Raw genomic sequence first — 27,208 nt, 5'->3', positions numbered from 1 at the left:
GTTGCTGATAAGATTATCAACATCGTACGTTGTCCGAACAGTGTCGGCATCAATGTTTTGGTAGGGAACATCATGGAGACTATTATTAGTCCTTCCATTTTAGGATCTAACCTGAATTCTTTCTTAATACAAGACATGCCCTTTGAACAACACGCCAATTTCCAAATCTAATTTGCAAACCCATTCTAACAATGTTCCCTAAAAGATCAAACCAATGACGGTTAATGGAAACAGTTTTATACATAACTTTACCAAATTAAAATTTAGCGAACATGCATCTTGCTTTCCAAATCTTGAATATATCCCCCAGCAAAATGACAACAAGAACCATCCATATTCCTCATAATCTAACAACAATCTCTAAGAACAAATCTGATATAAACCCCATAACAAAGATAAGAACACTGAAACATACCACTGGTGTAAGGCATTTGCAGCTTCCAAAGTTCTATTATCCTTGCCACGCTCAGTATCTCTTAGACAATGTAGATTAATGGAGACAAAACTCTAGCGAATTGACTAAATTCCACAAGATTAAACAATTGGAGGGATGCACTAAAACAAGCAAGTAACCAACAGATGGTTTGGAATTTGGATGCTAATCACATCTTTAATTGTACATTAAATTTTAATTAAGTAATGTCACTTATTTAGTGATTGAATGTATATGTGTAACATACGCATACATGTGCATGAACTTAAAATATAGATCAACAGCCCGCTAAAATATAGATCAACAGCCCGCACAAACGCACGCGCGCCGAGCACATATGAAGGATTTAATATTGAAAGAGTTGTTTGAGATTGTAAGGGTGAGTGAAATTGCCATTTCCGGTCCACATGAGGTCGACGAGATGTTGAGCAGCAGATTCTGTAGGATGAATAGAATCAAAGAAGACAAAATCATTAGCATTATCACATAACTCGTATTCTTGAATCCCTTTTTTCCCTCCATAGCTATAATCTCCTCTGTATGGTTCTCCTCCACAGCAAGCCACCTCTCCTTCTTTGAAACCTTGAGAAAGCAATTAATCTTAGTTGTATAATACTTGTACATATGTTATCATATTTCAGTCAAAATACAATATCTTGTATGTATATATTTTAAGGGCACGCATATATATACCATATTTTGAAGGGTATTTTATTACTTCAAGCACAACTAAAAAAATTCTATCACTAATAAACAAAATCTATTACTAATTTTCATCACAAATATGGTGTCACTAATTTGGTGATAGAAACAAATTCGTCACTAATTTAATGACGGAAAATATCCATCATTAATTGATAAACTTTTGTCACTAATTTATTTTATAATTAAATTTTTTTTGCAGGTCCAATAATACTGTCATGTCACCTCTCATGCCACCTCACAAGTACATATTACTTATCACCAACCACATCATTACCACTTGGACCTCAATGCCATGTCACCACTATGCTAACAATTTATTTTAATTCTTTTAAATTGTGACATTGCCTCATCTCAAATCCAAAACCTCTCTCTTTATATACATGTCTTTTGTCAGTAGAGCTGTGATGATTTTTTATTCTTGATATGCAAAATTTAATATATATATATATATATATATATTATATGTATATTTAACTTAATGTTTATTTAAAATGAAATTTCATTCTTAATTGAACACATATATTTAACTTAATGTATTTTTATATATTTAATATAATTAAAATATTTTCATGTGATAAAAATTTTATTTTATATTTAAATTTATGTAATAAAATAAAAAATTATTTTTTTATTTTATATCATTTTATATTATATATTTTACTTATAATAAGAGAAAAATTATTTGTGTAATTATTTAATTTGGTGATTTTGAAAAAAAAATTATGTGAATCTCTCTATGTATATTATAAATTTTTTATTTTTATAAAATATTTAAGCTCATTTACTATTTTTTAATCAAAATATTTATCAAATGTAAAGATTTAGTGACAGATTTAAATATACTACTAAATTTAGAAATTTAATTAAAATATGACAACATTCCATGTCCATCCCTAATTTATATAATTAGTGACATATTTTAGTCTGCCACAAAATTTTTGTTACTAATACCTATAATTAGTAACGGGTTGAATGCCGGCTACTAATTAATTTTTCTAATAGTGAAAGAGGGCACTGTGATAGTGAAAGACTATGTATGTGAGGCCCTCGAGCTGTTGTTGCAGCTTCTGAAGCTTATTTGGAAGAGCATTATCGTGCAGTCTTGCTAATGAAGCAGCTTCTTCTTCCTGGAAACTGCTCACGCTGCTTCCATTTCTCCTTAATAATGGAAAACAGCTGAATGGAGCAGCATTCACTAACGAGAATCTTCTCCCACCTTCCTCGTATATTTTCTACTGTTTCATTACTTCTTGTCAGCTTCATCAGAATTATCCAACCAGAAATTATTTAAAACGTTTAATTAGTTACTGTTATCAGTCCAATATGGAGAAACTTTCCCACATAAATATAATGGCCTCTCTCATACATTTATGTGGGCAAGTTTTGGGATTTTGTTCTCTTTTTAAATTTATGCTCATAATATTTATGCTTTCCTTGAGAAGTCAATGTCACAGCAAAAGCCATTCATGGAGGTCAAATGAAATGTTGTGGAATTAATGGAGCCGCTGAGGATATTGACTTTCAAACGGGACTCATTTTTAAGAATCTCATGATGGAAACTTCACTGGATAAATTCACTAGATAAATGTACTTTATATGTGTGAGAGGTTGGCTCATCCTTTTAAAATATTAAACTCTCATTTTAGATTTGTGCTCTTAATTTCAGTTAATATATCATTTTAATTATTGAAGTTGAAATAATCATAAAAGAAGCATGCATATGTACTTGGATGACGCTTGTCGTGTTTCCGGTCACAACATCTACCATGTCTTGTGGAGCGTATGGAAGGACTACGCTGGAATTTGTTGGCGAGACAGGGGCAACATAGTCATTGCAAGTCAGGCTGAATAAGAACTAAGAAGAGAGCTCTAGAAACGAGTGTCTTGGCTTTTCCTTCGCCTAATTTCTTCTTCAATTGCTGGCTCTATGAAATAACTTGCTTGTTGCTAAAGAAAAAGAAAAAAAAGAAATAACTTGCTTGAGTTCCCAAGTGTACCACCTATTGAAGAATAAGACAACAGTATAAGTTTATAATTCCCTGCATAGTAAACACCTTTGAGAGGAGAGTTGACTAATATATCATAAAAATAAATGAATATAAAATTTAAAACTGAGCACAACTAAAAATCAATCCCAATGAAGTACTAAATTTAGTTAGTATAAAGGAAAAACATTACTTTTGATTCATGTATTTTATTTTAATTTTGGTATAGGCTCCTCTACTTTGTTTTTAATATTATAGATATCTGCACTTTCTTCCGATTGCAACATTAGTTTCTATATTTTTAGAGAGACATTGATATGACTCAAATAGTGTTAATTAATAATACTGACATATTAATTAATATTATTAGTTTCGTGATTATGTATCAAACTGATGTTGACAAGAAATTTTTTAATAAGTAAAAATTAAAAAAATCTACATTGGGTGAAACAAAAAGGCTGGCCTACATGCTTTCAGTGATCAAAAAAAGACACAACTACCATGTAGGCTTTTTTTGTAAAAAAATCTTATTAAAATTTCCATGTTAGCATAGTGTCTTATAAATAGGGCCAAAGAAGTATAATATTATTACATATCACATATATATAAGTACCTTGATAATAATAATTGAAATTTTAATGTATAATTTTTTTAATAGAGTAATAAATGAGATAAATGTGTGGTTAAAAAACAATAATAAAAACTACTCAATGTCATAGATTTTTGATAAACAAATCAAAAAATATTTTATATTGTGGTTAGAAGAAAGTAGTTATATTTGGGTTTTTTTTTTTTGGGCCAAAGAGTTATATTTGGAATTGGAGGTAGTATATGAGATTATATTATTATATTAACACACTGTTCCCGGACGTGTTTCCACTAGGGCCCCAGCTCCTGATGATGCAAAATTTACTCCATAAATGCAATTATCATTGTATGTTCCAGGATACAGATAAGGTGGCAATAATGGCAACTTGGCACATTCAACTGCATCAAACAAAACAAATATTCAGCTTCAAATAATCAAACAAGCTCAGAAATTAAATATGGGATATCGAACATATATATACCAATGAAATCTGGGATTACACGTCCATCAAAGAATCTTCCGGTGGGAAACTTGAAGAAAGTTTGGCCGTACGGTTCGTAATTAGAGAGAAGATCAAAGACGGTGTTGATGTAGTTGTTGTTTCCGAAATCAAAGATTAAGTTCAGGCCAAAAAAAAAAGAATCAAAAATTAAGTCACCAAAAGTGAACAGAGCTGAATGATTTTCCGGCGCAAGCGCTTGAAACAGCCATTAATAATGCTATCGCCGCCAGTGATTTGAAACCAAACGACCGCACAGAAACGAGAAAGTACACAAGAATGCTCTCCAACTTGGCATAGTTTTAGAACAACTACTTTAAGATGCATCATTACAATTAGGGGGCAACTTTATTTATAGGTAAGCAGTTTAATTTGTCATTAGGATTTATTAATGTCAATTATTAAGGCTGTTGTTACTTATTTTTTCGGTTTTTAATGTAAGACGAAATTCAAAAGTTTTTTTTTGTCTTTAATATAAAACTAAGTTAGAGAATGTAGTGTTCTTTTAAAATTTTATCTTTTGTTTATGTATTGTCATTTGAAATCCTAAAATACAATTTGTTATGGTTATTAATTATAAATAAGGGAAAAATTAGAATGTTGCATTTTTTTAATAATTTCTAGGATATGCTCCTTTGATCTTATTTGTAGAACAAAAAAAAAGATTAATTTTAATTTTATTTATAGGACACTTTACAATTTTTTACATTCATCTTTACCTTTTTATCTTCTGCTAGAAAAATTATTAATAATAATTCTTTTTGTTTTTATTGGTATTAGAGTTGGAAACTTATTAAATTTTAAAATATATTTAATAAGATTTAAAAAATTTTATTTTCATAAAATATATTGAAAGTGATTTATAAATAAATTTAAAAAAAATAACTATCATTTTTTCATAAGAGTGAGATGAGTGAGAAGTGAGTTTGTCATTTAAGTTTTTCTTAATAGCAAAAAGTAGTTAAATACAAGAGATATTTTTAAAACAGACTGATTTGGTTCTTCTAGCAATGCCAGAGACAACCATGTGCCTCAATTGTTTTGAGTAAAATTTCGGAATTATCGGTAAGTACGTAATGGAAGGGAATTGAAGAAGTATTTATTAATTAATCAATTAAATAAATAGAATAGTCAGTTAGTTTTGAGGAACTCAGACGCAATAATTTGACCAAATTGTGTGAAGTGTAATGATTCCAGTGAATTGCATGTGCTGCGTTAGATTCCATCTTCTAATTTTAATTTTTACCTCTCCGATGAAAATCTTTGAGATTGGGATTGGTACATTTATATGAAATTCTTTTAATATTTTCGTTCAATTTATTAATTTTTATAAAATATAAAATCTTTTTTCCTACCTTAAAAAAGAAAAGGGAGAAAGAAAAGGGAGAATGACACAAAGTCTTCCAAATCAAAGAAACCTAAAGCTCAATATATTCTGAATTTTTTTCAAGCCCAAAAACTTTATATGCAAATATATTTTTTGATAAAAAGACTCATTTGCTTCTTATTTAAAAAAAAGAACGTCATGCACACTACATAGGATATTGCATTGTTCATGGACATTGTTATTTTTATGGAAATTCTGTTGTTTAATTTATACACCTAAAAAATTTATATATTATTATTTAATTAAATCATACAAACTAAGTATAATAAATAGATATTATATTATTAATATTTAGACCTTATCATGTTATATAAGGACTCATGATATTCATAACCCTAAAAATTTTGTACATTCTATTATATTATATTGTTTAACCCTAAAAAGTTTGTACATTATATTATATTATATTATTTAACTAAACCACGTGCATAATATATAATGAACGGATATTTGTATAATTAATGTATAAATCACATTATGTTATATAATTTTATTGTTCATATACTTAGAGTGAATATCTAGAGGACTTGTACTTCAATGTTCAACTAAGTCACACAAACTATGCCTAACGGATATTATTTTATTATTGTATAAATCTTATCATGTTATATATAAACATTTTATTATACGTACACATGTGAAATATGCATTTCAAATGAGGGGCAAATAAGTTTTTAATCAGAAAATATATTTGAATGGCATTTGGGCCTATAAAATAAATTCAAAATATATTAGACCTTGGGTGCAAATTTCTTTGATTTTGAGGCTTTAGGTGCCCTTTTCCCAAAAGAAAATTTCACATAAATTTATAAGTTCCTATTTTAATCGTTAAAGCTGCCTCTATTACATATTAAAATATTAATACTTCATTAAAGTTTTGTCATGACAAGTAAGAAATACTATAGTAATAATTAAATTTCGAAAATGGTAATGCTTCTGTTTTCCAATATAGGAGAAATTACATTATGTTTCTTTGTTTTTTATTATAAACAAATCTACAAATTTTATAAAGCATGAAATCCTGTTTTTTTTTAAGTATCCCTCATAAATATTGGATAGTATCATTAAATTATTTGGAAAATGTAAACATTAATTACAATAGCATTTTATCCCAAACATTTAACTTCCAACATAATTGTTAGAGTAACTAGTTAACTAATTTGCTTAAACTGTACAAGTTAATTAAAATTTTTTTATATTTAAAAACAGAGGGAGTGATTAATTATGCATTGAATCTATAAAACGATAGCCAAAATGAGGCAAACAAATTTGCTAAAGTCACAATTAGTATGAGATGGAAGGAATGCTTTTCCATTTGTGATATACTCCCTCCAGTTCCTATTATAAAATATCTTTAACAACACCTTGCTGGAATCAAGGAGATTAAAGAAGGATAAATCATTAACTTTATCTAGAAATAAAATAAACTTTTAACTTTACATCTATTTAAATAAAAAATTAAACTTTCATTATATTCTCTTTCATAATTAATAATTTTAAATAAGGGTAATATTAAAAAAATAAAATTAATATCCCATCAAATATTTTACATTAAAAACTAAAAAATCCTTTTAAAATGTGTCTTACGATAAAAACTGCAGGGAGTATAACATTCATACTATACATAATTTATGTAAGTCTTCTCATTTTATTAATTTTTTATAATATAGATGACTAGTGTCTCGAAATTTTATTCAGAGCTGGACATATATACTTTAAAGTTCAAAAATTACTTACATAAATATTTATAAATTGTCCACCATTCTCACATGCTTTGTGAATTAAATTTAAAGGTTATCATTATTTAGATCCCAATTATAGCAGGATTCCTTTTTCTTGTTTTTTTTCTTTTTTTATACAACATAGCAGGATTCTTTTGGTTTTATAATTTAGAAGTTGGGCCAGCCTTTATGAAAGAACAAGAGCAGAAAATAAATCATGATGTCGTCCCAATTCAAGGTTAACGTTTACAAATAACTGAAACTCGGTTATTCAAGTTTTTTGTGATGGATTACTGAAAAAGAATACATAAAAATACACTCAAATTGGTCCTTGCAATGTTCCTACTTCTTATGACGACCAACAAGTTATTGATACTGACGACAACAAAGAAAAAAAGAAACTGAACTGATGAACTTGAAAGGTACATTTCCCATTGCGCGCACTTACAGATCAGAATATATCTTATTTTTATTGATTTACTATATAGTCTGTAATCTGTGTTGCTAGTTCCTGTTCAAATGCCCAGAGTTCAGAGTTGAAATAAGGTCTTTAGATTATAAGGGACCGTACTATTGGAAGTTCCAAACCACATTTGGTGAGCAAAAATCTGATTGGCCCTTTCTGTAGGATGAGAGGAGTCAAAGAACACATGATCATTGGAATTCTCACACACCTCATACTTCTTTCCCAATCTTCCTCCACAAGTGTAATATCCCCTGTAGGGCCCACTTCCGCAGCATGCCACCTTCCCTTCTTTGAAACCTACCTCCACAAATCAAAACCACAATCCTCACTCCTTATCATGACCATACAAAGAAAATCCTCAAGCATTAGGCTAAAGTATGTAAAGATGGTGTAATACAGGCCAACTTGCAAATTGCGAGTTGGTGGGACAGGCAAAAATTAGCCACCTCCTGGCAGGATGGGAAAATGCCAACCCAACTCGCTGTGGATGGGTTGATGCCTAACCCATTTTCCTAGCCTTATCAGCAGGTGAATGAATATACTTACCATATTTTGAAGGGAAGTTCATTAGCTCCATGAAGATATCATAGTAATGGGTGACTGAATACTTGAATCCCTCAAGGTAACGCTCTAACTTGTGGAGTTTTTCAGAAAGTTCAGTATTGTGCAGCTTTGCAAGTGTAGATGCTTCCTCCAAGCATGAACCTTCACTTCCATTTGCATGGACCCTGAAAGATGGAACACATCCCAATGGAGGCATACCCAGAAACCCAAACTTCCTTCCTCCAATCTTGTGTATCTCCTTCAATTCAAATCATATCATTATTTCACTGACAAATTAGAGACACTCAGACAAGCAAGTTGAGGAAGTTTATAACTATTTGGAAGAACTAGCTAGGCTTTACTTACTTTGACCACACGAGTCAAATTGCCAACCACCATGGAAACATACTTCTCAGGAGTGTAGGACAAAAGGAGGCTTGAGTTTTGTAGGACCCGGGCCGAGTAATCATTGAACCCTATGTTAAATAAATATATGGCATTGGAAACTAAATTTTTTGTTTCAGAATCCCCATGTCTCTTCCTCAGTAATCTGTTGACGTTTTTGAAGTTTTCGAGTTGGGTCTTCAGATCTGTCACCTGAAAATCAAACATCAAGTTCCTACAATATAATTATCCTTGCCCCCAAAGACAGTACTGAATCTGACACAGTTTTACAGTCCATAATCTCATCAGAACCAGAAAAGTATGATGTGTTTTTAATAAAAGAACCAGAGAGAACATACGTATCCTTTGTGAAGTTCAACGAGAGCACCAGCTCCTCCTGATGCAAAATTCACCCCATGAGTGTATTGTTGGTAATTTGGATATGCATATGGAAGAGTGAATGGCAAGTCTGCATACTCAGCTGCAACAAAGCTCTCAGAGAGATGTGTGTGTGTGTGTGTGTGTGTGTGTGTGTGTATTGTTAGTTTAAGTTGAAACTTACACAAACAGTTCATTGAAATAAAGAGTAAATAATGTTACACTGATTGAATTGCTGTAATATATCTTTGCAATTTCAAGGAAACTTAAAAGAAGAAAAGGAATTATACCAATGAAATCTGGAATGACACGGCCATTTGAAAATCTGCCACTAGGGTACTTAAAGAAGGATTCCCCATAGGGCCAGAAATTAGCTCTGGCATTACGAACGGTATTGATGTAGTTATTGCTTCCAACATCAAATAATGAAGCTCCAAATACAAATAAAGCTGCCTGTTTTCTTGCCACACATTTCTCAGAAGCAGAGTAGCCCCTTCCCACAAATATGATCATCGCACACAACATCAACACACCATCTTTCCTCACCTTCATTTTGACCCAGTTATCAACCTCTATATGACAAATTTATATTTTAACCAACACACTTTATATTCTATACAAGAGCGTCTTAGTAAGAAAATCACATGACAAATTTAGATAAAATAAATGCATTTCTTAATCTTCCAATTATATACAATTTAGTTTATGATTCATAATAAGATTATGATAACTATCAATTAAAAAATAATAAAATAATTAAACTAAATTATTTATTTAAATTTTAAACTATCAAAAGATACCAAAAATTTAAACATCTATTAAAAAATTCAATAAATTCAGTCACGTATGGTTCATCTAATTTTAATATGCACCATCTAGATTGGTGAGGTGATGAGTATGTTGATTCTCATAACACTAAAGTTAGTTAATTTTCATATAAATATATAATTGATGTGGGTAATTTGTAAAGGGTGTGTGTGTAAAGACAGATCCAAATGGTGACTCAGCATATCAAAGAGAGTAACGTACATGATTGCCTTCGCTAATTATAAAATAAAGGAAAAAGACAGTTCAACGGAATTGTTAAATGAATGATTCATTGTATTCCTTTTGGCATCTAAAGGAATTGGTTCCCTGATTTTGCACTTTCTTAAGATACTCGATGGAGGCTTTTGACTTTTCAAAACCGGACAGGCTGGGGCCGGTTCAACTGATTGGATTGGATCGGCACCAGTCACTGGTCCTGTCCAGTTGAGGAAAAACAAAAAAAAAAAGTGGGGGAGGAATTGAACCGGTCAACAAACCGGAAAACCCGTAAAAAGCGAACAGTTTGCTGATTAACCGGTTTAAGCATTAAATCTGAAAAAAAAAAAAAAACATAGAGGAGACGCCACGCGAAAAAAAAAAAAAAGGATAAAAAGATGGGGGCGAAGGAGATGCAAAGGGAAAACAAAGAGAAGTTATTTTGCAACAAACCATCATCCTAGGCGTGCTTCTGCAGTTACTGAACTATCAGATCCGCAATAAAAATAGTTAGATCCAGCGAATATCTTCAACCTGCCAAGACGACCGACGCTGCGACTGAGGGAAAGAGAGAGGAGGAAGACAGGGATGGTTTAGAAAGAAGATAAGATAATGGATGTTTTGTCTTTGAGTATAAAATAAATAATAATAATAAATAATTATGTTTCTCAGAGCACGTGTAACCTTGACTTTTTAATAATATTAAATTTAAAATTAAAGAATGGAAGGGGAAGCGGAAAAGCAATTTTTGACCAGCAAAGCGGAAGAGCAATTGAGGAGGTGAAAATTAATTGATTTTCGGTTCAATGCAAACAGCTTTTTTCAGAAAAGAAATTCAATTTAATGCTACTAAATGCCTTTTACATTACGAAATAAATAGGATGAATCATACTAGATACATACTTTTATTTTTTAAACAAATTAAAAGATAAGTTATATAAAATAATTTATAAATTTTCTTTGACTTTAAAAAATATGTTTAATTTTAATTTAAATGTTATTTTAATAATTACTATTTTACATGTATTATTATTATTATTATTATTATTTAAAAAATATTAGATTAATCATAATAAATTGAACTACAGTTTGATCACGACTAAATCATTAACTCATGGATTAGTTTCCTATCTGATTTAATAACCAGTTTGGTTTTGAAAATTTTAGTTTTAAATAAAACATCATTTGATTTGAAAATGGTGCTTGCATCACCGCGTTCCAGTATAACGGTTTTCCTAATTCGGGCGTATAAAGTGCAAATTCAAAAAATAATGTGCATTTTTTTGATAGAAAACTCAATTGTTTCGGTTGCCTTGTATATTTCTATATATAAGATGCACATGAATGTGAGAGATAAATATATTCCAAATATATAAGAAAATGTATACTTCCCCCTGTATATATAACTTAATTAAAATATTCTCTCTCTATCAATAGGCATTGGTCATGGTGAAAAGAGTTATAGCAACTTAAATATGAGTTCTCAAGTACCCCTAATTAAGTCCAAGAATGCTCAAATATGATTGAACAACAGATAGCTAATTGGAGGATTATCAAATGATTCTAACTATACGTCTTCCTAGCTAAAAGATCATTGATAACTTTGTTTCATACATTGCCTGGTGTTACAAGGCTTCAATGCTAGTAAATGCCAGTGTTAATTTTTGTTTCATGTGTTTAGCGTTTCCACATGTTTTATTACCAATGTATTTACAGAGGTCAAAGTAGCAAAAAAGACTTGAATGCAAACGTGGCCATAGCTTCCGCATTAACACATGATATTTCTGCATGGAAGACATGTAAAAGTAGATCAAAATGTCTCTGCTTAAAACATTCACCAATATTTTGTAGCAAACAAAGATACATAGCAGGACATATTAGAGTATAAGATGTATTCTGTTATATATTAGTTACTGTGTAATCATAGTTGGTCTAGTTAACTACAGTCAGTTACACCTTGGTTAGATTATGAGTCACCTGTATAAATATCAATGTACTGTTCATTAATAATATAATTAACACTTTCTACATTTTCTCTCTTTCTCTCGCTTTCACACATGGTATTAGAGTTGATCTGTTACTCAACGATGGCCTTTGCTAATTCATCTTCCGTCAGCTCCAACAGGCTTGTCCGTCTCAACGACAACAAGTCAAGTGACCTTGTCTCTTTTACTCACACTATTACCTCTAAATTGGATGAGAAGACTTATTTGATCTGGCAACAGCAAATTTAATCTACCATACATAGCCACAGTCTCTTCTCCTTCTTAGAGACCGGATCATGGTCAGCGCAGTTCAAGATCGCTAAAGATTTCAAAGCCGGTCATCTTTCCTTTGAGTACTTTCATTGGTACAAACAAGATCAACTACTTTTTTTGGATCCAGTTAGCAATTTCTAATGCTATGCTTTTGAGACTCGTCAGCTGCACCACTTCATATGAGGCTTGGAAAAAGACGAATTTTTCGTTGCACATACTCATGCCAAAATTTATCGATATAAGAAGGAATTGCGAAATACGAAGAAGGATGATCGAACAATTACTGAATTCATCCTCCATGTTAAAGCTCTTGCAGATGCTCTCATTTTGATTGGTTATTCTGTTACAGAACAAGACCAAGTTTAATTTTGGACGGTCTTCCTGAGTGTGATTCTATTGTTGCCTTTGTGAACTCTCTGTGTGATCCTTTCTCTCTGAGTGAAATTGAATTGCTCCTTATTACGTATGAACTCAAGCTACACAGATCTCTGAAATCAGCTATCGATGCTGTCAAACCAGTTGCTAATGTGGCTCACGCACCGACTGATTCCAATCAAAATGCTTTTCGTCCTCCTATTGGCAACCTTAGAGGAGGTGGTAGTCATGGTTCTTGCCATTAAGGCCGTGGTAGGGGTTATGGTTTTGGTAATTAAAACAGACCTAGCTTTATGTGCCAAACCTGTTCAAAATTAGGTCATATAGCTCAATTCCGCTATCACAGGTTTGATCAGACCTCTTATTCCTCTCCTTCGCCTCGACCTCAAGCTCATTTTCATGCTATTGCACCTCCATATCTTACTCATGCCTCTCCTTATCATTTTGATCCCTATGCCTATTACTCACCTGGTTCTTTCGTTGATCCATTTGCCTCTAATGTTATTTGGTCAGTCACCCGATTATTTAAGTCTTAAAGTCTTTGGTTGTGCATGTTATCCTCTTTCACGTCCATACAACTCCCATGAGCTATCTTTTCATTCGGTTGAATGTACCTTTTTGGGTTATAGTGCTAGTCATCGTGGTTACAAATGTCTTGGTCCATATGGTGGCATTTATGTCTCACATGGTGTGAAGTTTAATGAATATGCATTTCCTTTTTAATTCTGGTCTCCCTTCCTCTCTTGCCACTTCCATGCCTTCTCATCCACATTTTGCTCACATTCTTTTATTATCACCAGCTTCCACACCCTCATCCACCTCTTCACCTAACATTTTGATTCTTCTTCCAACCTCTTCTTCTTCTTCCTTTTCTTCTTCTGCTAATTTTGTTTCCTCTGCATCCTCTCATCCTTCTCTGCCTAACCCACCTCTTACCCTTAATACTCATCACATGACAACCCTGCCAAAGCTGGCGTTCGAAAACCTCGCTATTTCTAAGTCCAAGACCTCTCCATCATACCTACTGATCTTTATATTGCACTCACTATTCCTTATTGGCAACAAGCCATGACTGAAGAATATCAAGCCTTGTTGAAAAATAATACTTGGTCTCTTGTTCATCCCCCTCCAAATCGGCCTGTGATTGGTTACAAGTAGGTCTTAAGAACAAAAGAAAATCTCAATGGTTCTTTGAACAAATATAAGGCACACTTAGTTGCAAAAGAATTTCATCAAACTCATGGTTTTGATTGTAATAAAACATTCTCCCCTGTTGTTAAACCCATTACAATCCGCACTGTTCTTAGCATTGCTCTACATTACAATTGGCCAATCTCACAAATTGATGTGAATAATGCATTTTTAAATGGTCTCCTTGATGAATAAGTGTATATGAGTCAAACTCCAGGATTTGTTTCTACTGGCAAAATATCAAATTGCATACATCAATCTTAGATATGGGAATATAAGTAGGATATTACGTTGACATGAATAAATTGTTATAAGGGTTTCATTGTATTAGAAAAAATGATCCAAATTAAAATGAATATTTTCTTATCCAAACTAGATAACTCACTAATTAAATGAGCTAACCCTAATCAGTTAATTAGGATTGGTCTAATAAATCCATATGATTTAAAAAATTACAAAAAATGAAGAATAAAAAATGCAAAGACTGCCGTGCACCAAACACCACAAGACAAGTGGATTTGAAATGAATTATAATATGATAGATCAATCTTTTATATTCATAATATGAATTTTCTATTATCATTCAATGATATGAAATATCATATTGAAACTTACTTCTTACAAACCACAATATATATATATATATATATAAACTGTTATTAACTAATTTACATTTCTAAAAAAATTAGTTAAAACCTTGATTTTTAAAAAATTTTCAAATCTTTCTAACCCATGAGTATAATAAATATAAGATTTTACTCATTCAAAATACTCTCATTAATTATTCAATAAAGTAAGGTTATAATTAAAAAAATTATAATATATATATATATATAGTGCTTTATATTTTGAATGAAGCGAAGTTTTTAGAAAACTTGTGGTCTAGAGGAAGTATTATTAATGTATAATTTTATTTTTAATAAAAACTCATGCAAAATAAAATAAATGGGCTGGCTCATGTGACTTAGGCCACAAATGTTGGGTTGGGTTTTTTTCAACTCATGTAGTCCATATATTTCACGCTGGCCCAGAAGAATTCAAGATATGTAGCATCCAATGTTATAGACAGAGACATTTTTAGACGATAAAATATGTGAGAAATACCTCTCCTCGACTAGTTTCGAAAAGAGCTCCATAACCACCACCAGCAAAATTGGCTCCCTCAAGCCATTGTTGATAAGCAGGATGCAAATAAGCAAGAGCCAATGGTAGATTCGCATACTCTTATCTGCGCAAAAAATTGATCTTAAAAAATGAGGGCATGATCCAGAGCCCAAATTCAGCCACCCCTAAAAAACAAAAACCCGGAAGGTTGCCAACAATATCAACAAAAGTTCGTCCATCGCTATATCTGCCAGCAGGGCAGTTGAAGAAGGTCTGGCCGTAGGGCGACCGGTTAGCCTGAAAGTGAATGCCGGGGCTGATGTAGTTATTGTTTCCGACATCGAAGAGAGATTCCCCAAAATATGAACAACGCGGCGTCGTTCGTTGGTCGCTGGCATAATTTGGCAAAGCAGCGAGTTGGGATGACAGAGACAAGTGATGACAGACAGATAACTAAACCAGAAGGTGTCATCTCCTCAAGTGTCTGTTCTGCGATTGAGTAAAGAAATTTGAAGGTCAGTGTTATGTGAAGATACTGAAATAGAATAGTTGTACATGTGCGAACAAAAATCACCATTCTAACTGATTTTCTATTCCATTATTGTCTTCACACTTGATACAGCACACTTACACGCATTCCACTCAACATACGAGTAACATGCTCGTTAGGCCCAACTCGACATAAAATCCAGGAAGGTTCGGATAACGTAATAGTGCTCTTCCTATCCTATTCTAAGTATATTTTACGTACTAGTTATGGCCTTTTTTTCCTTACCTTAAGTGCCAAAAGCTAATAAATTGAATTAGAAAGAGATTATTTAGGTAACTGACATTTCAATGGGGACATCATGTGAGAAAGCAATGATGGGACAAAGGTGAACCATGAATGTGTAAGCTGGACGATTCTGTTTACATAAAGCTGATAATAATAATTGTCCACTCCATCTTGATGGGAAAAACATGTCAAAAGATTAAAGAGCAAGAGCCTATTGAATATATAAAGTTAAAGTAATAAAAAATTAAAATTATAATTATAAATTATTGATAAAATAATTATAAACAATTAATATTAAATTTTATTAATAACACATAATTGTTTAACTATCAAATATGTAAAATAGTTATAAATTAATTATTTAATTGATATAATATATATTTAATATAGGTATTATTGTCTTTACAATCTAATTTTAAATTACACTCAGGTCTCAAGAGACCTGGTTGTGAATCTTAAATTTTGTAAGATTTATTGGTAAATAAGTCTACTCTACAGGACCTATATATGATTTTCTCTGTTTAATATTATAAAATAGAAGTTGCTTCTTATAACAAATCTAGGAATATCTTTTTTGGGAGGCAAATTTTATTCTTTAATTAATTATGGAGAGACAGAACTTAGTAAAAAAATTTATTTTTAACCTGATTCCATAGTTTTCCCACATACTAATTAAAGGGGAGAGCATATTTTTTTTTATAATAGAGAAAACAATAAAACAACAGGAACTACCAGAAATTAAAGAGCACCCCCCCCAAAAAAAATAGTCTCTCTGGGTAACACATTATAAAACAAAATAATTATTTATATGTTTAATATATATATATATATATATATGTAAGCAAACCAAATTTCAAAATAAAATAAGTTATTATTTATATTTTAATTTAAAAAAATTACAAAATGTGAAACTCTTGGAGGAAAAAAAACTAAGATTTCGGGTACTCTAAAATAAATTATTTTTCTGACCAGCCAAAATAAATTATTTTTAAAAAAATTTGTACTTTTGTTTTATTCTTAGCTTTTTAAATATTAAATGCACGGGAAAAAAACCTACTTATCTGAATAAAGAACACTTTCTTTTACCCAAAGAAGAAAAAAAAAGAATAAAGATTATTTTCAAATTTGAATAGAATTTAATACATCCCATGTAAGGAATAAAGCATTCAGAAAGGCCTTTTTTCAAATGACAACCTTTTTCCCCTTGGCTCAAACCCAAAAAAAAATTGCTTCAAAGGAAATATTGAGTGTGAATGTTATGGTTATTATTAGGCTAAAATTACGTCTAAGGAAAATCAACCTTGTAAAATTTACTGTGAAAGACTTCAAAATTCAAATCGTTTAAAAATGCTTAAAATATGTAATTTTTGTCATAAATGGATAAAATGTCCCTTATAAAGAAGGAACTCAATTATAACTTGAAAAATGAAGGTAGTAAACAATTCAGAATCTAATAACTTAAGGGAGCATGTCGTTGACTTTTCAACCCATTTAAATTAGATAACAAGTTATTGAGAAGTTTAAAATAATTTCTTTCATGAGAGAACTAAAATACTTTAAAATTTGTAAACAAGTTAAATTCTTCAACGTTTTCCATTATCAATTTTGGCAAGGTCTTGATAAGAAAATTTCTCTTGGAAGCTTCTATGCTTTCAATATCGTCCCAAAACTGTTTTCTTAATACAAAGACAAATCCAAACACTTATGTTTGGTATGCATCTGTCTTTTTTCTTGTACATTTTTCATTTCCATGTGCCAAACATGTAACAAAAGAAAATCAAAATTCATCCATGTCATGAGCTTATAGAGCAAGCCTATGTTCTTAAAATATGATCATAAGCCATAGATCAGTCAAACAACAATAACTCTTATTTCTTCCGTTATAGGTCTGTGTACGTAGCTTCTCACATCAATCCTTATGAGCTCATCGTCCCAAAATATTGCATTTGAATAGGATTCTTTAGATGGAAAGGGCTGAAACGCATTTCATCGTGATGGCTCTGGAGTTGCTGAAAGCAAAAGCCTGAAAAATATTATTTAATAATAATATTATTATTATTAAGTTGGGTTAAAAGGCAATTTCATTTTTAAATGGCAAGAAATATCTAGGATACAAAACTCATTTTTAGTGCAAGATTTACCTTTAACTTTTAAAAATGGTATAATGTTATCTTTAACATTAACAAAACTTAACTTTGATTGTCAATTGACCCCAAAAATTACCAAAAAAAAACCCTCAAAATTTATAGAAGATAATCAAAAAAAATTATAGAAAATAACTCAAAAATTACAGATAATGATCTGTAGGGCAAATTTGCGATTTAATGCTATTAAGTTTGATTTATGTTCTTAACACATCTCATGAGATCTGATCGACTAAAAGGGGGAAAAGTGTGCTAGTGATTTATAAATATAGGTGAAGGCCAAACAATTACCAAGCGACTCTTGATCATTTTGGCGCTGTATACTTTATAATTGGATGAAGTAATCTCTTTCAAGTTAACATTCATGTCACAGTCCATAGCAAGCTACAAAAAACAGTCCAACAAGATCATGCCTATGCTATATATTAAATTAAAGCATCAATATCAACATATACATAAAACACATAGAAAGCTCTGTGTAAATTATCAATAGAGCGACTTAATTATCTCAAACCCAATACAATATAAAGGCACTACATCCAGTTAGACACCAAATTAAACTAAAAAAAATTTTAGAATTGGCTTTAGTATTTTTCTCATTCAAAATATTGAATGGTATAGAAGTTACAAGTAATATATAAATGTTACCAAAAAAAAATATTTTCTTCCGTCGTATCAAATGAATTAAATCACTTTTTCATGCAATGAATTAAATCTCTAAATGAAGAAAAAAGAAGAGAGAAAAATTCACCTTGATATTAATCAAATTTAGATGAAGAAACCAAAGATGGGCCTTAACATCTCCTAAGATTTTCATCTCCGAAATGTTCCCTTTTGGCTCATCATCATGAGCAGTCTCTGAAGCCTTTCCCAAGATTTTAGTGACGTTAACACCCTCTAGCAGAACACGACAACGAACCACAACATCGTCGCTATGAGGAGGCTGAAAGAACCTAGGAATTCGTATGGTTCCTATGTGAAAATCTTGGTGATAAACATGGAAACTCGCAGGACTAAACCCTAATCCAAACTTGTTGCGATTCTCAGCATTAAGGGTCAACGAAAGCACAGACGAAAACAGAAGGGTTTGGTTCGAGCTACGATCGTTGTCAACATCGTAAAAGTCCATGTTAACCTCTCGAACTGAGAAAACTGGTTTGTGGGGTTTGATGATTATGATGACAAAGAACGTGGACAACCCGATTATTACGACGGTGATGAGGAAGAAGATCAGGAGAAAGAAGCAAAACTTCTTGAAAGAGAAGCTATGGAGGGAGATTTTTCTGCAACAGAAGCAATTATTTGAATTGCCGGTAGGGTTGGAAGCATCCATATTCGGAGATTATTAAAACATGTTTGGAGGTTTAGATGTACGTAGTGAATAACAAGGCGTGTTTGGTTTATTGTTATAATTAAGAAGCATTACTTCAATCAATGGCATTAAGGTGGGAATGTGATGAATTCCTTTTATCATTGGCTTACAGTTATACTTATTCCTTTCTAGATTGATGCCAAAACCTTTTGAGGAGAAAACCACCGCAGAAAGCAACTAACTACTTGCTTCAACCTCTTCAATTAATTCATTCATTAACTATCATTCAAACCGCATAGAAATAAAATGAATTTACTTGTCCTCCTGCCTTTCAAATTTTCTTTCTAATAAAATAAAATTTAAATCCTGGAATACATATACAGTCATGTTCAAAAAGAATGTTGAAGGCATCACCGAGACATTATGAGACTGTCATTGGTAATTAAGAACAGCCTTATACAACAGAAGTCTGGATTAGTCTAGACGATAGTGGTAATGTTATAAATTTTATATCATACTAGACAATAGAACTAAAAAAGAAATTTGTGTTTGATGTACACATTGAGTATTATGTTTTTTTAATGTCAGTAAAACTAAAAGTTAATTCAATCAAGCTCTATAAAGAAAGCTTGGCCAAAAAAAAGGCGCTCTACGAAAAAAGATGTGAGTTGGAATTTTACGGTCAACGTATAGAGATTTGGAGTCATAATCCAAGAATAAGACGGACAAAGCTCGGCTGAGTTGGGTCTCACTCTCATTAAGGTCAGCTTGGGACTCAACTCGACCCAGGCGACCTACTCGTTCTAAGTTTCAATATTTATTTTTGGATTTTTGTTTTCCCAAGTTTGGACAAGGCCAGGTTAGTCCAGAATTCAGGCTTCTTGTAAGCCCAACATGCGAGTTTCATCTTTCTTGGTAACTCAAGAAAGACACAACCCAAAAATAAAAAAAGGGGAAAGAAAAGTTTTCACTCTCTCTTTCCTCCTTTTAATTGTTCAAAAGTCAAAACGAAATTCTCCAACCACCGGCCCTTTTTTTTTTTTTTTGGCCAAAGAGCCACTAGCTTACGACGCAGCAAAATTAACGCAATCTGGAAGATGATGCTAGGCGGAGGTTACTTAGAAGACAGAAGGGTAGCAATCATATGTTGCAATTTGCATCATCGTCATACGTATGAAACGTGAAAGAAAATACATAACAAGACAACATACTATCCATGCAGAATGACAATTAATTTCTAAAAAATTGAAGTCACAACCATTAGGCTTTAAAAAATTAAATTAAAGATGGTTAACTTTGTGATAAAATTATTTAAAAAACAAGTTGAAAATACAAATTCAAGTACATATAGTTTAAGGGTTTCGATTATAAATAAAATATTTATACTTTGAATGTATGATCTTTAAATTATAATTGAAATTCCTGTTTAAATTGGTATTTCCAGCTTATTTTTTAAAAAAGCATTAGAAACCTGATTGCCATTAGATCAATCTTACGTGACCTGATTATCATCGTACATGCTGCTAAGAGATTATATTTGTATTTACCGTGTGTGTACTTTACATTTGAAAAATCTAGCACGAGCGCGCTCTTTCACGGTGTCTTCTTTGACCGATATACAAACTCGAGGGGATCAATGGTTAGATATGATGGTGAAACAAAGGGGGACACAATCCACAGGAGCAAAGAGAAAGAAGGAGAAAGGTGGGAAGCTGATACGTAGACGAGAATCACGAGAGGGCTTTGGTGCGGATCCTACCTGACATGAAGTTGATTGGACAGAGCAGTCTCAGAAACGTTTGCGATCCCCAGATCCGACCCCGACCACGTGCGCTAGTCTTTGCACGAGTCGGCCATGACCTTTGAATCACACATTCTCGTAACTTGGAGCACCATCACCAATAATAAAACTAAACCAAAAACTACACCCTTCTCATTTTATTTATAAATTATTTTTAATTTTTAATAAAAATTAAAAAATTCAAATTTTATTATTTTTTTTAATTTAATAAATTTTTTATGTACCTATATTAAATATATTTAAAATAAAAATACTCTAATATTTAATAACTTTTAATAGAGACAAAATGATACAAATAAATATAATAATTATTAAAATGCTCTACAAATATGATTAAAATGAATAATGTCTCTCTCTTCCAGAGGAGTATTGTACTTTCACCTTGTCTTAAATATAAATATTTTTTAATTAATTTTAATTTAAAATATAAGTAATTTAGTAGATATAAATTTTTTTTTCATTTCATTTATTATATTAATCAAGCTAGATCTTTATATAAATATATATCATATTCATTATAGATTGTATCAATAATTAAAATTTAAAAATAATATATATTTGTATGAGAATGTAAACTTTATTAATTTGTGAATTTTTTGAAAAAACTGCTTAATTTTGAAGCCTCAGGCTAGGACACCGGTCCCGGCCACATCACACGCGCGTCCATACACGTGCCTCCCCCGTGACACCTCTCTTGACGAATGATGATACGTGGGAAGTGGCCTAGCCCCGCATATTTTTCTGGAAGAAGTTAGGGGTTTGTTAGGCCATATGTTTTAAACATAATTTTCTGTTCTTTAAAATAAAAAAATAAAAAATACTTTTGGTAGTATTTTTTAAAAGGTATTTTGAATAACAAAAGAAATTAAATATTTTTCTGAAAATAAAAAACAGAAGCATAATTTAAATGTTTTAAAATTATTGTATTGGAAAACAATGGAGAATATTCAACAACAAATTATTTATTTCCATTATTTTTTATTTTTAAAATATTGTATTATATAAACAAAATATTATTATTTTTATTTTTAAATATATATAAATAAATTTTTAAAATAATAAAATAAAGACAGTTTTTCTGATTTTTTTTTTCCTGGGATGAGTATGTTGTCATGCTTTTTTATTTAAAAAGAATGAGAAACATTATTAGACATCGTCTTCTGGTGAATAGTGTGGCGGTGTACTGTGTTGTTATCGTGCTGGCGGTGGCGCAAACAGTGACGGACAAAACTCTGGGTTTGGTTTTTGAAGGCGTCACGATGCCAACAGTGGCCACGTTAGCCAGAGCTTGGGAAATAAAAGGAAAAGCCGTTTTTTGGTCATGTTTTCACCAATATACCCATGGTTTGTTTTAATATTGTCTGCCGACCACACTCATTGCTGAACCTCCATATTATAGATAAAAAGCATACCCTTTTCTTTCCATCTTAATTAAAGGGAAAATTTTTGAAAATCCTATTTGGCCTTAAATATAAGACAAAGGTATGATAGTTATTTCTTTTTCAAACATTTCCCTTCCTTAATTACAACATGTTGTTCGCATATTTTCAGTTTATATACATTAGTTTTTTATGATGACCGTTAATTTCAGAAGAGAGTAAAGTTGAAAAGTCACACATTTTGTTATAAACTTAAAATATCAACTAACATTTCTTAAAAATTATAAAACTAGTCAAATTTACCTTATATTCAACTATTTTCCCACACTTTCTTTCCTTAAGTGCGTGATTAGGGGAGGGCAAAATGCCCACCTCCCCGTACTTAATTAAGAAATTTTGAAAAGAAAGGGAAGCAAATTTCTCTTCCCCTTCTTTTGGTCTCCTCTAAATTAAGATTTTGTGAAGAGGAGCTAAATTTTGGACCAATTTGCCCTCATACCTTTTTTTATATTCCATTATTGCCCATGTTTGAAAATGAATGAACTGGATCGACTTCACTCTCCAGACCCTCATCGATCCCTGGCGCTCTCACTGTGCCTCAGGACTGCACTTTTTCTCTTCGCTACTCCCTCGATTTGATTCTCACCGGTATTGATCTTCCGTTTTGTTCTTATGTGTTTTTTGTCATATTGCTGATTCTTGTGCCAAATTTTCTGTGAATTGAAGATGATTTTTTGGGCTAAATTGCTTTATACACTCGGTGATGTGTTAAAGATTCCTTATCAAAAAAGTTAGTTTCTTGCCTTGTACGCAGACCGTTATTATCTTAGCTGTAGTTCCACTTGAAGTTTAGCTAGGGTAATTAAATATCTTTTTTGGAGGATGAGGTTTAACTTAAAAAAAAATTAATAGATACAAAATGAACTAAAAAACCTAGTATTATGAAATTGGTTTATATGAGAAAAAGTAAAAGTAAAAATAAAATAAAATTTAATATGTAAAGACATAATAGTAATTTAATTATTACCTTCCCTCTCCTCTCCCTCTCCTCAGCCAAACAAAATATCATTTAAAATCCTCTCCTCCCTTTCCTTCTAATCAAGTAACATCAAAAGTTAAAAACTCTTTCCCTCCCTCCCCAACATAGTCTAAACTAAATAAGATATGATTGAAGTCTCCAGAGTGTCCGTTGAACCAGACAGATTACCGAGGAATGCAAGGGGAAAAGACGAGAACAAGATGCAGGACAATTTCAACACAAAAACTCGTTCCTCGCATGCAAATGGGCATTTAAGTCTGACAATTTTCAGGTAAAGTTTGACTTTAATTCCACTTTTCATTACTGTTAATCTAAAATATTTACCAAGTATAAAAAAGTTGGCCGACGAAAAAATAAAAACAGCATAAAATGGAGTAGTTGATTATTCATATGTGCAATTGTTGAAATTTAGGCATCATTACACTGCCATTGTCTACAATCCAGAATTCAGTAAAAGCTGCAGTCAAAAATACCCATTCACAGCAATAAGAAACCAACTTACCATGAAGACATGGACCATGCATGACAAAAGCACACAAGTTAACATGTATCAGCAGTCAGGACTGTATCACAAAATCATATATATAAGCATCCTTATAAACATAAAAACATAAAAATGCCCCAAAAATTTAGGTCTTAAACAAAGCAAATTAAGGACGCCTAGATAGGAATATGACCCCAAAACTCCATTAGCTACCGGTGAATAACTTCCACACATGCTTAAGCGGGTTTTACTTTCCCACACCATCTTCAAACACAGGTGACAAACCATTCCTGAAACCAATCAAATGGGGAACAAATTTTAAATGCCACTAAACTCATTCGATTACAAGAACCAAACAAGCAGCTAGAAGGGTAATGAAAATTACTAACTTGTAGCTTTATTTACATAAAAAAGGGGGTCATTGAAGAAAGCAAGCTGCTCAGTAAACTCCCGCCATCATGGATGCGGGAAGGTCATCAAAGCTCCAGAGGCTCATTGGGTTAGCAGCATCCTGTGTTGTGTCTCCACTAAGCAGAGTTCCAAGTGAAGCATCATCCCAGCTTCCTTCAAGATAAGGTGTCTGGAAGAAGTTCAGCTGGGATTCAATGTCAGCAAGCTCATCCGACAGAGTCTTTGCAGGACCATTTCCTGCGTTCTGAGAGTTCGAGTATTGCATGTTGTTGTTGTTGTTCAGGTTAGCATCTTGCAGAAACTGAGATTCACCAGAAAGCATGGATGAGATCTCTGGGGTCTTTGGAGCCTGTTCGCCCCACCCAAAATCCGAGTAGTCGAATGAGTTGCTCGCCTGATCAGAACTGAAATAAACCGCGACATCATCAGATGATGAGAGTGATGGGACCACATTGTTGGTCTCAGGAAACGATCCCACGTTAGCAGCTGCAGCATACTGGTTGATCTGAGGTTTTTGTTCCATCAGACCCATAGAGTAGTAGTAGTCCTCCAGATTGGTTCCAACATTGAAGTTTTGGGTCAAATTGGGCTGAGCAGAGTTCAGATTGGCCTTTGGAAGCGGCTTCTCAACTTTGGCCTTGAGGCGCTTCGAGGAAGGACCTGAGACCTCATCAGGGAAGTTAACCTTGGCTTTCTTGCCACGGATCCTTCTTGCCTCAGCATCATAAGCTCGTGCAGCTTCTTCAGCAGTATTAAAGGTTCCAAGCCAGACGCGAACCCCCTTTCTTGGATCACGGATCTCAGCTGCCCATTTACCCCATGGACGTTGGCGGATTCCCCTGAATTGATTCTTCCTCCTCCTTTTCAAAGACTTCTCAGTTTGCCCATCAGATTTCTCAGCTTTTGCGGCAGCAGATCCTTCAACATCATTGGAAAGGAAATCAATAAATCATCAGAACAACGGGAATATGCTCCTGTTTTTATGGTCATCAATTAATGATACAATTTAAAGCTGGCATGAATTAGGTTATGTGACCTTTCATCAATTGTTATAAAGGAAACTATAACATTCAAGAATAATAACCCGAATAGAATCAAAAGTACTAGCAGCTTATCCCCAAAAAAAAAAGGTACTAGCCTTGTTCAATGTAATATCGAAACAAAAATTACTCCACCGATCTGTACATAGTACTATTGTAATTCTTAGGTCACAAATTCTTAATTTTAGGTCAATCAAATTATTAATAATATACATATTAACCTGAAAGGAATCAGAACAGATTTATCATAAGAAGTAAAGAATTAATCCAACCAGCAACCGAATCAGATATGGACCTATGGACCCTCGAAGGCAGAAACCGAACTTAAGCAGCGTGTTGACCTAACCAGACACAAATTACCAGCCTACAATGATTTCTAGAAGACCATAAAGGCAAAAGAAATAACTTCCAATCGGATTCACAAATTTATATCGATACTGAAGTTCAGTCTTCTTCTGAATAAGAAACAACTTCAATCTGTTTTTCCCTCAAACGAAATTATTGAAATGGACAAAGATAACACATTAATTTCAAGACTCCTTGAAAATTTCTTTCCAGATTTTAAGCACTAGATCCACAAAACCATCCCAAATTAACTCACTTGAGATGCTGAATCCTAACACATGCACGGTTCATTAAAACCCTAACAAAAGGAAAGGGAAAACATTTTGAATATATTATTTCTATAGAGAAGCCAATTCTGTACTAAAAGAAAGCCTAAAACTTTTCTCCAGTGAGATGATAAGATCTAAGTAGTCGATCTTATTTTCCAGCTAAAATAATTTTCATATGCAGAAAAAAAAAGAATGCCATAGTATACCCTATTTTTGAAGGAACTCAAAAATCAGAGGTCATAGACAAACAAAGCTTGTTTCAATTTAATTAAAAAGGTCGATTTCAAAATTTCTCATCAAAGGAAAAAAAAAAAAAAAGATAAGAAAATGAAAAGGAAAATCATCTTCTCCATCAACACATTGAAAATCCAGCCACTGACATAAGATTCAAGCAGACAAATGCAGGGAAAACATCCTACATCAAATTTCATAACCAAAAAAAAAAAAAGAATCATGCAAGAATATCTATCAATCTATCCTTTAAGGAGGATGGGAAAATAGTTACCACGAGACAGGGGCCTCTTGGAGGGCTTAGCAGTGGATGAAGCAAAGGGCTTGACATCAATCATCAAATCTTCATCATCTTCATCCACATCGATATCGGAATCATCCTTGAATTCCCTGAAATCAGCTTCAAAATCATCGTCCAAGTCGATGACAGCTTCAGGCTTCAGAGGCTTGGAAAACCTCCCACCAGACCCGAGCTTCTTCAAATCTGGCCAGAGATAATCAGCGGTGAGCCGGCGAGACTTCCCCGTCCCGGCCGCCGCCGCCGGAATGAAGTCGGAGATAATAGCACCTCCACACATGTTTCTATTGCCTTCTCTGGGCGCTCAGCAGAGCTTATCTTGTACTCTGTGAAAGGAGAAATGTAAACTCGAAGCTTTTTCTTTGGAAATGGAAGCGATATCTTGAGGGTTTAATAATTCTGAGTTTGGTGACAAAGATGACCAGTAGGGAGGGCTTTATATATTATTTTTCCGGCAATGGAGTAAGTAGCTGCACAAGAAGACGAGAAACTTTTCGTTTACCATTATGCCCTTGGATTAGCTCAGGAATTGCTACCGTGAAGGTCAGAAAAGAGACTGAACTTCCAGGTTTACTGGTTTAGTCAGCTGCTTCTAGTGAAACGCGTGTTTGACAATAACTTAGAATTTTTTTAATACTT

At 32.5% G+C, this 27,208-nt stretch overlaps 4 protein-coding genes across 10 annotated transcripts; all 4 read right to left on the bottom strand.

The window, feature by feature from the left end:
• Window positions 1–2,133: 2,133 nt before the first annotated feature.
• LOC129290930 (GDSL esterase/lipase 5-like) lies at window positions 2,134–4,538 on the bottom strand. Its single transcript, XM_054927993.1, has 4 exons — window positions 4,469–4,538; window positions 4,194–4,385; window positions 3,983–4,110; window positions 2,134–2,370 (listed from the first exon to the last, which is right to left on the bottom strand). Exons 1-4 carry the CDS (start codon window positions 4,536–4,538, stop codon window positions 2,134–2,136), a joined length of 627 nt encoding a protein of 208 aa, XP_054783968.1.
• A 3,013-nt stretch (window positions 4,539–7,551) lies between these two features.
• Window positions 7,552–10,713, bottom strand: LOC129290454 (GDSL esterase/lipase 1-like). Of its 4 annotated transcripts, none has more exons than XM_054927227.1 (6): window positions 10,567–10,713; window positions 9,381–9,662; window positions 9,072–9,193; window positions 8,695–8,925; window positions 8,332–8,587; window positions 7,552–8,082 (listed from the first exon to the last, which is right to left on the bottom strand). In XM_054927227.1, exons 2-6 carry the CDS (start codon window positions 9,640–9,642, stop codon window positions 7,850–7,852), a joined length of 1,104 nt encoding a protein of 367 aa, XP_054783202.1. In that variant the 5' UTR covers window positions 9,643–9,662; window positions 10,567–10,713; the 3' UTR covers window positions 7,552–7,849. The 4 variants fall into 4 exon arrangements, with proteins under 4 accessions (XP_054783202.1, XP_054783201.1, XP_054783203.1 ...); XM_054927226.1 differs by having other exon boundaries at window positions 9,381–9,636; XM_054927228.1 differs by having other exon boundaries at window positions 9,072–9,109; window positions 9,381–9,636.
• Window positions 10,714–17,491: 6,778 nt separating this feature from the next.
• On the bottom strand, window positions 17,492–19,278 carry LOC129290380 (uncharacterized). Of its 3 annotated transcripts, none has more exons than XM_054927137.1 (3): window positions 18,712–19,278; window positions 18,252–18,344; window positions 17,492–17,839 (listed from the first exon to the last, which is right to left on the bottom strand). In XM_054927137.1, the coding sequence occupies exons 1-3, from the start codon at window positions 19,087–19,089 to the stop codon at window positions 17,777–17,779; spliced, it is 534 nt and encodes a 177-aa protein (XP_054783112.1). In that variant the 5' UTR covers window positions 19,090–19,278; the 3' UTR covers window positions 17,492–17,776. The 3 variants fall into 3 exon arrangements, with proteins under 3 accessions (XP_054783112.1, XP_054783111.1, XP_054783113.1); XM_054927136.1 differs by having other exon boundaries at window positions 17,492–17,825; XM_054927138.1 differs by lacking the exon at window positions 18,252–18,344.
• Window positions 19,279–24,055: 4,777 nt separating this feature from the next.
• LOC129290852 (ethylene-responsive transcription factor RAP2-12-like) lies at window positions 24,056–26,990 on the bottom strand. Of its 2 annotated transcripts, XR_008588581.1 has the most exons (3): window positions 26,546–26,990; window positions 24,365–25,304; window positions 24,056–24,265 (listed from the first exon to the last, which is right to left on the bottom strand). XR_008588581.1 is itself a non-coding variant. In XM_054927902.1 (2 exons), exons 1-2 carry the CDS (start codon window positions 26,847–26,849, stop codon window positions 24,415–24,417), a joined length of 1,194 nt encoding a protein of 397 aa, XP_054783877.1. In that variant the 5' UTR covers window positions 26,850–26,990; the 3' UTR covers window positions 24,056–24,414. The 2 variants fall into 2 exon arrangements, 1 of the variants encoding a protein (XP_054783877.1); XM_054927902.1 differs by having other exon boundaries at window positions 24,056–25,304.
• Between the last annotated feature and the right edge of the window lie 218 nt (window positions 26,991–27,208).

The sequence above is a fragment of the Prosopis cineraria genome, unplaced genomic scaffold, assembly GCF_029017545.1.
Source record: "Prosopis cineraria cultivar Desert tree isolate PC_DT_omini unplaced genomic scaffold, ASM2901754v1 PC13, whole genome shotgun sequence".
NCBI classification, from domain to species: Eukaryota; Viridiplantae; Streptophyta; class Magnoliopsida; order Fabales; family Fabaceae; genus Prosopis; species Prosopis cineraria.
The sequence above is the reverse complement of the archived record's forward strand: the minus strand, read 5'-3'. Positions and strand labels throughout refer to the sequence as shown.

What these genes read in the sequence shown, in the direction of transcription:
- LOC129290380 (XM_054927136.1), bottom strand. Translation starts at nt 19,089, where the DNA reads ATGGACTTTTACGATGTTGACAACGATCGTAGCTCGAACCAAACCCTT. An exon ending in TAAATTTGATTAATATCAAG is followed by an intron (nt 18,345 to 18,711) that starts GTGAATTTTTCT and finishes TGTTTTTTGTAG; the next exon opens with CTTGCTATGGACTGTGACAT. An exon ending in AAATGATCAAGAGTCGCTTG is followed by an intron (nt 17,826 to 18,251) that starts GTAATTGTTTGG and finishes TTTTGCTTTCAG; the next exon opens with CAACTCCAGAGCCATCACGA.
- LOC129290930 (XM_054927993.1), bottom strand. Translation starts at nt 4,538, where the DNA reads ATGCATCTTAAAGTAGTTGTTCTAAAACTATGCCAAGTTGGAGAGCAT. An exon ending in TGTAATCCCAGATTTCATTG is followed by an intron (nt 4,111 to 4,193) that starts GTATATATATGT and finishes TGTTTGATGCAG; the next exon opens with TTGAATGTGCCAAGTTGCCA. An exon ending in TGGAAACACGTCCGGGAACA is followed by an intron (nt 2,371 to 3,982) that starts GTGTGTTAATAT and finishes ATGAAACAGTAG; the next exon opens with AAAATATACGAGGAAGGTGG.
- LOC129290852 (XM_054927902.1), bottom strand. Translation starts at nt 26,849, where the DNA reads ATGTGTGGAGGTGCTATTATCTCCGACTTCATTCCGGCGGCGGCGGCC. An exon ending in CAAGAGGCCCCTGTCTCGTG is followed by an intron (nt 25,305 to 26,545) that starts GTAACTATTTTC and finishes ATGATGTTGAAG; the next exon opens with GATCTGCTGCCGCAAAAGCT.
- LOC129290454 (XM_054927227.1), bottom strand. Translation starts at nt 9,642, where the DNA reads ATGAAGGTGAGGAAAGATGGTGTGTTGATGTTGTGTGCGATGATCATA. An exon ending in TTGAACTTCACAAAGGATAC is followed by an intron (nt 8,926 to 9,071) that starts GTATGTTCTCTC and finishes TTTGATTTTCAG; the next exon opens with GTGACAGATCTGAAGACCCA. An exon ending in ATTTGACTCGTGTGGTCAAA is followed by an intron (nt 8,588 to 8,694) that starts GTAAGTAAAGCC and finishes TTTGAATTGAAG; the next exon opens with GAGATACACAAGATTGGAGG.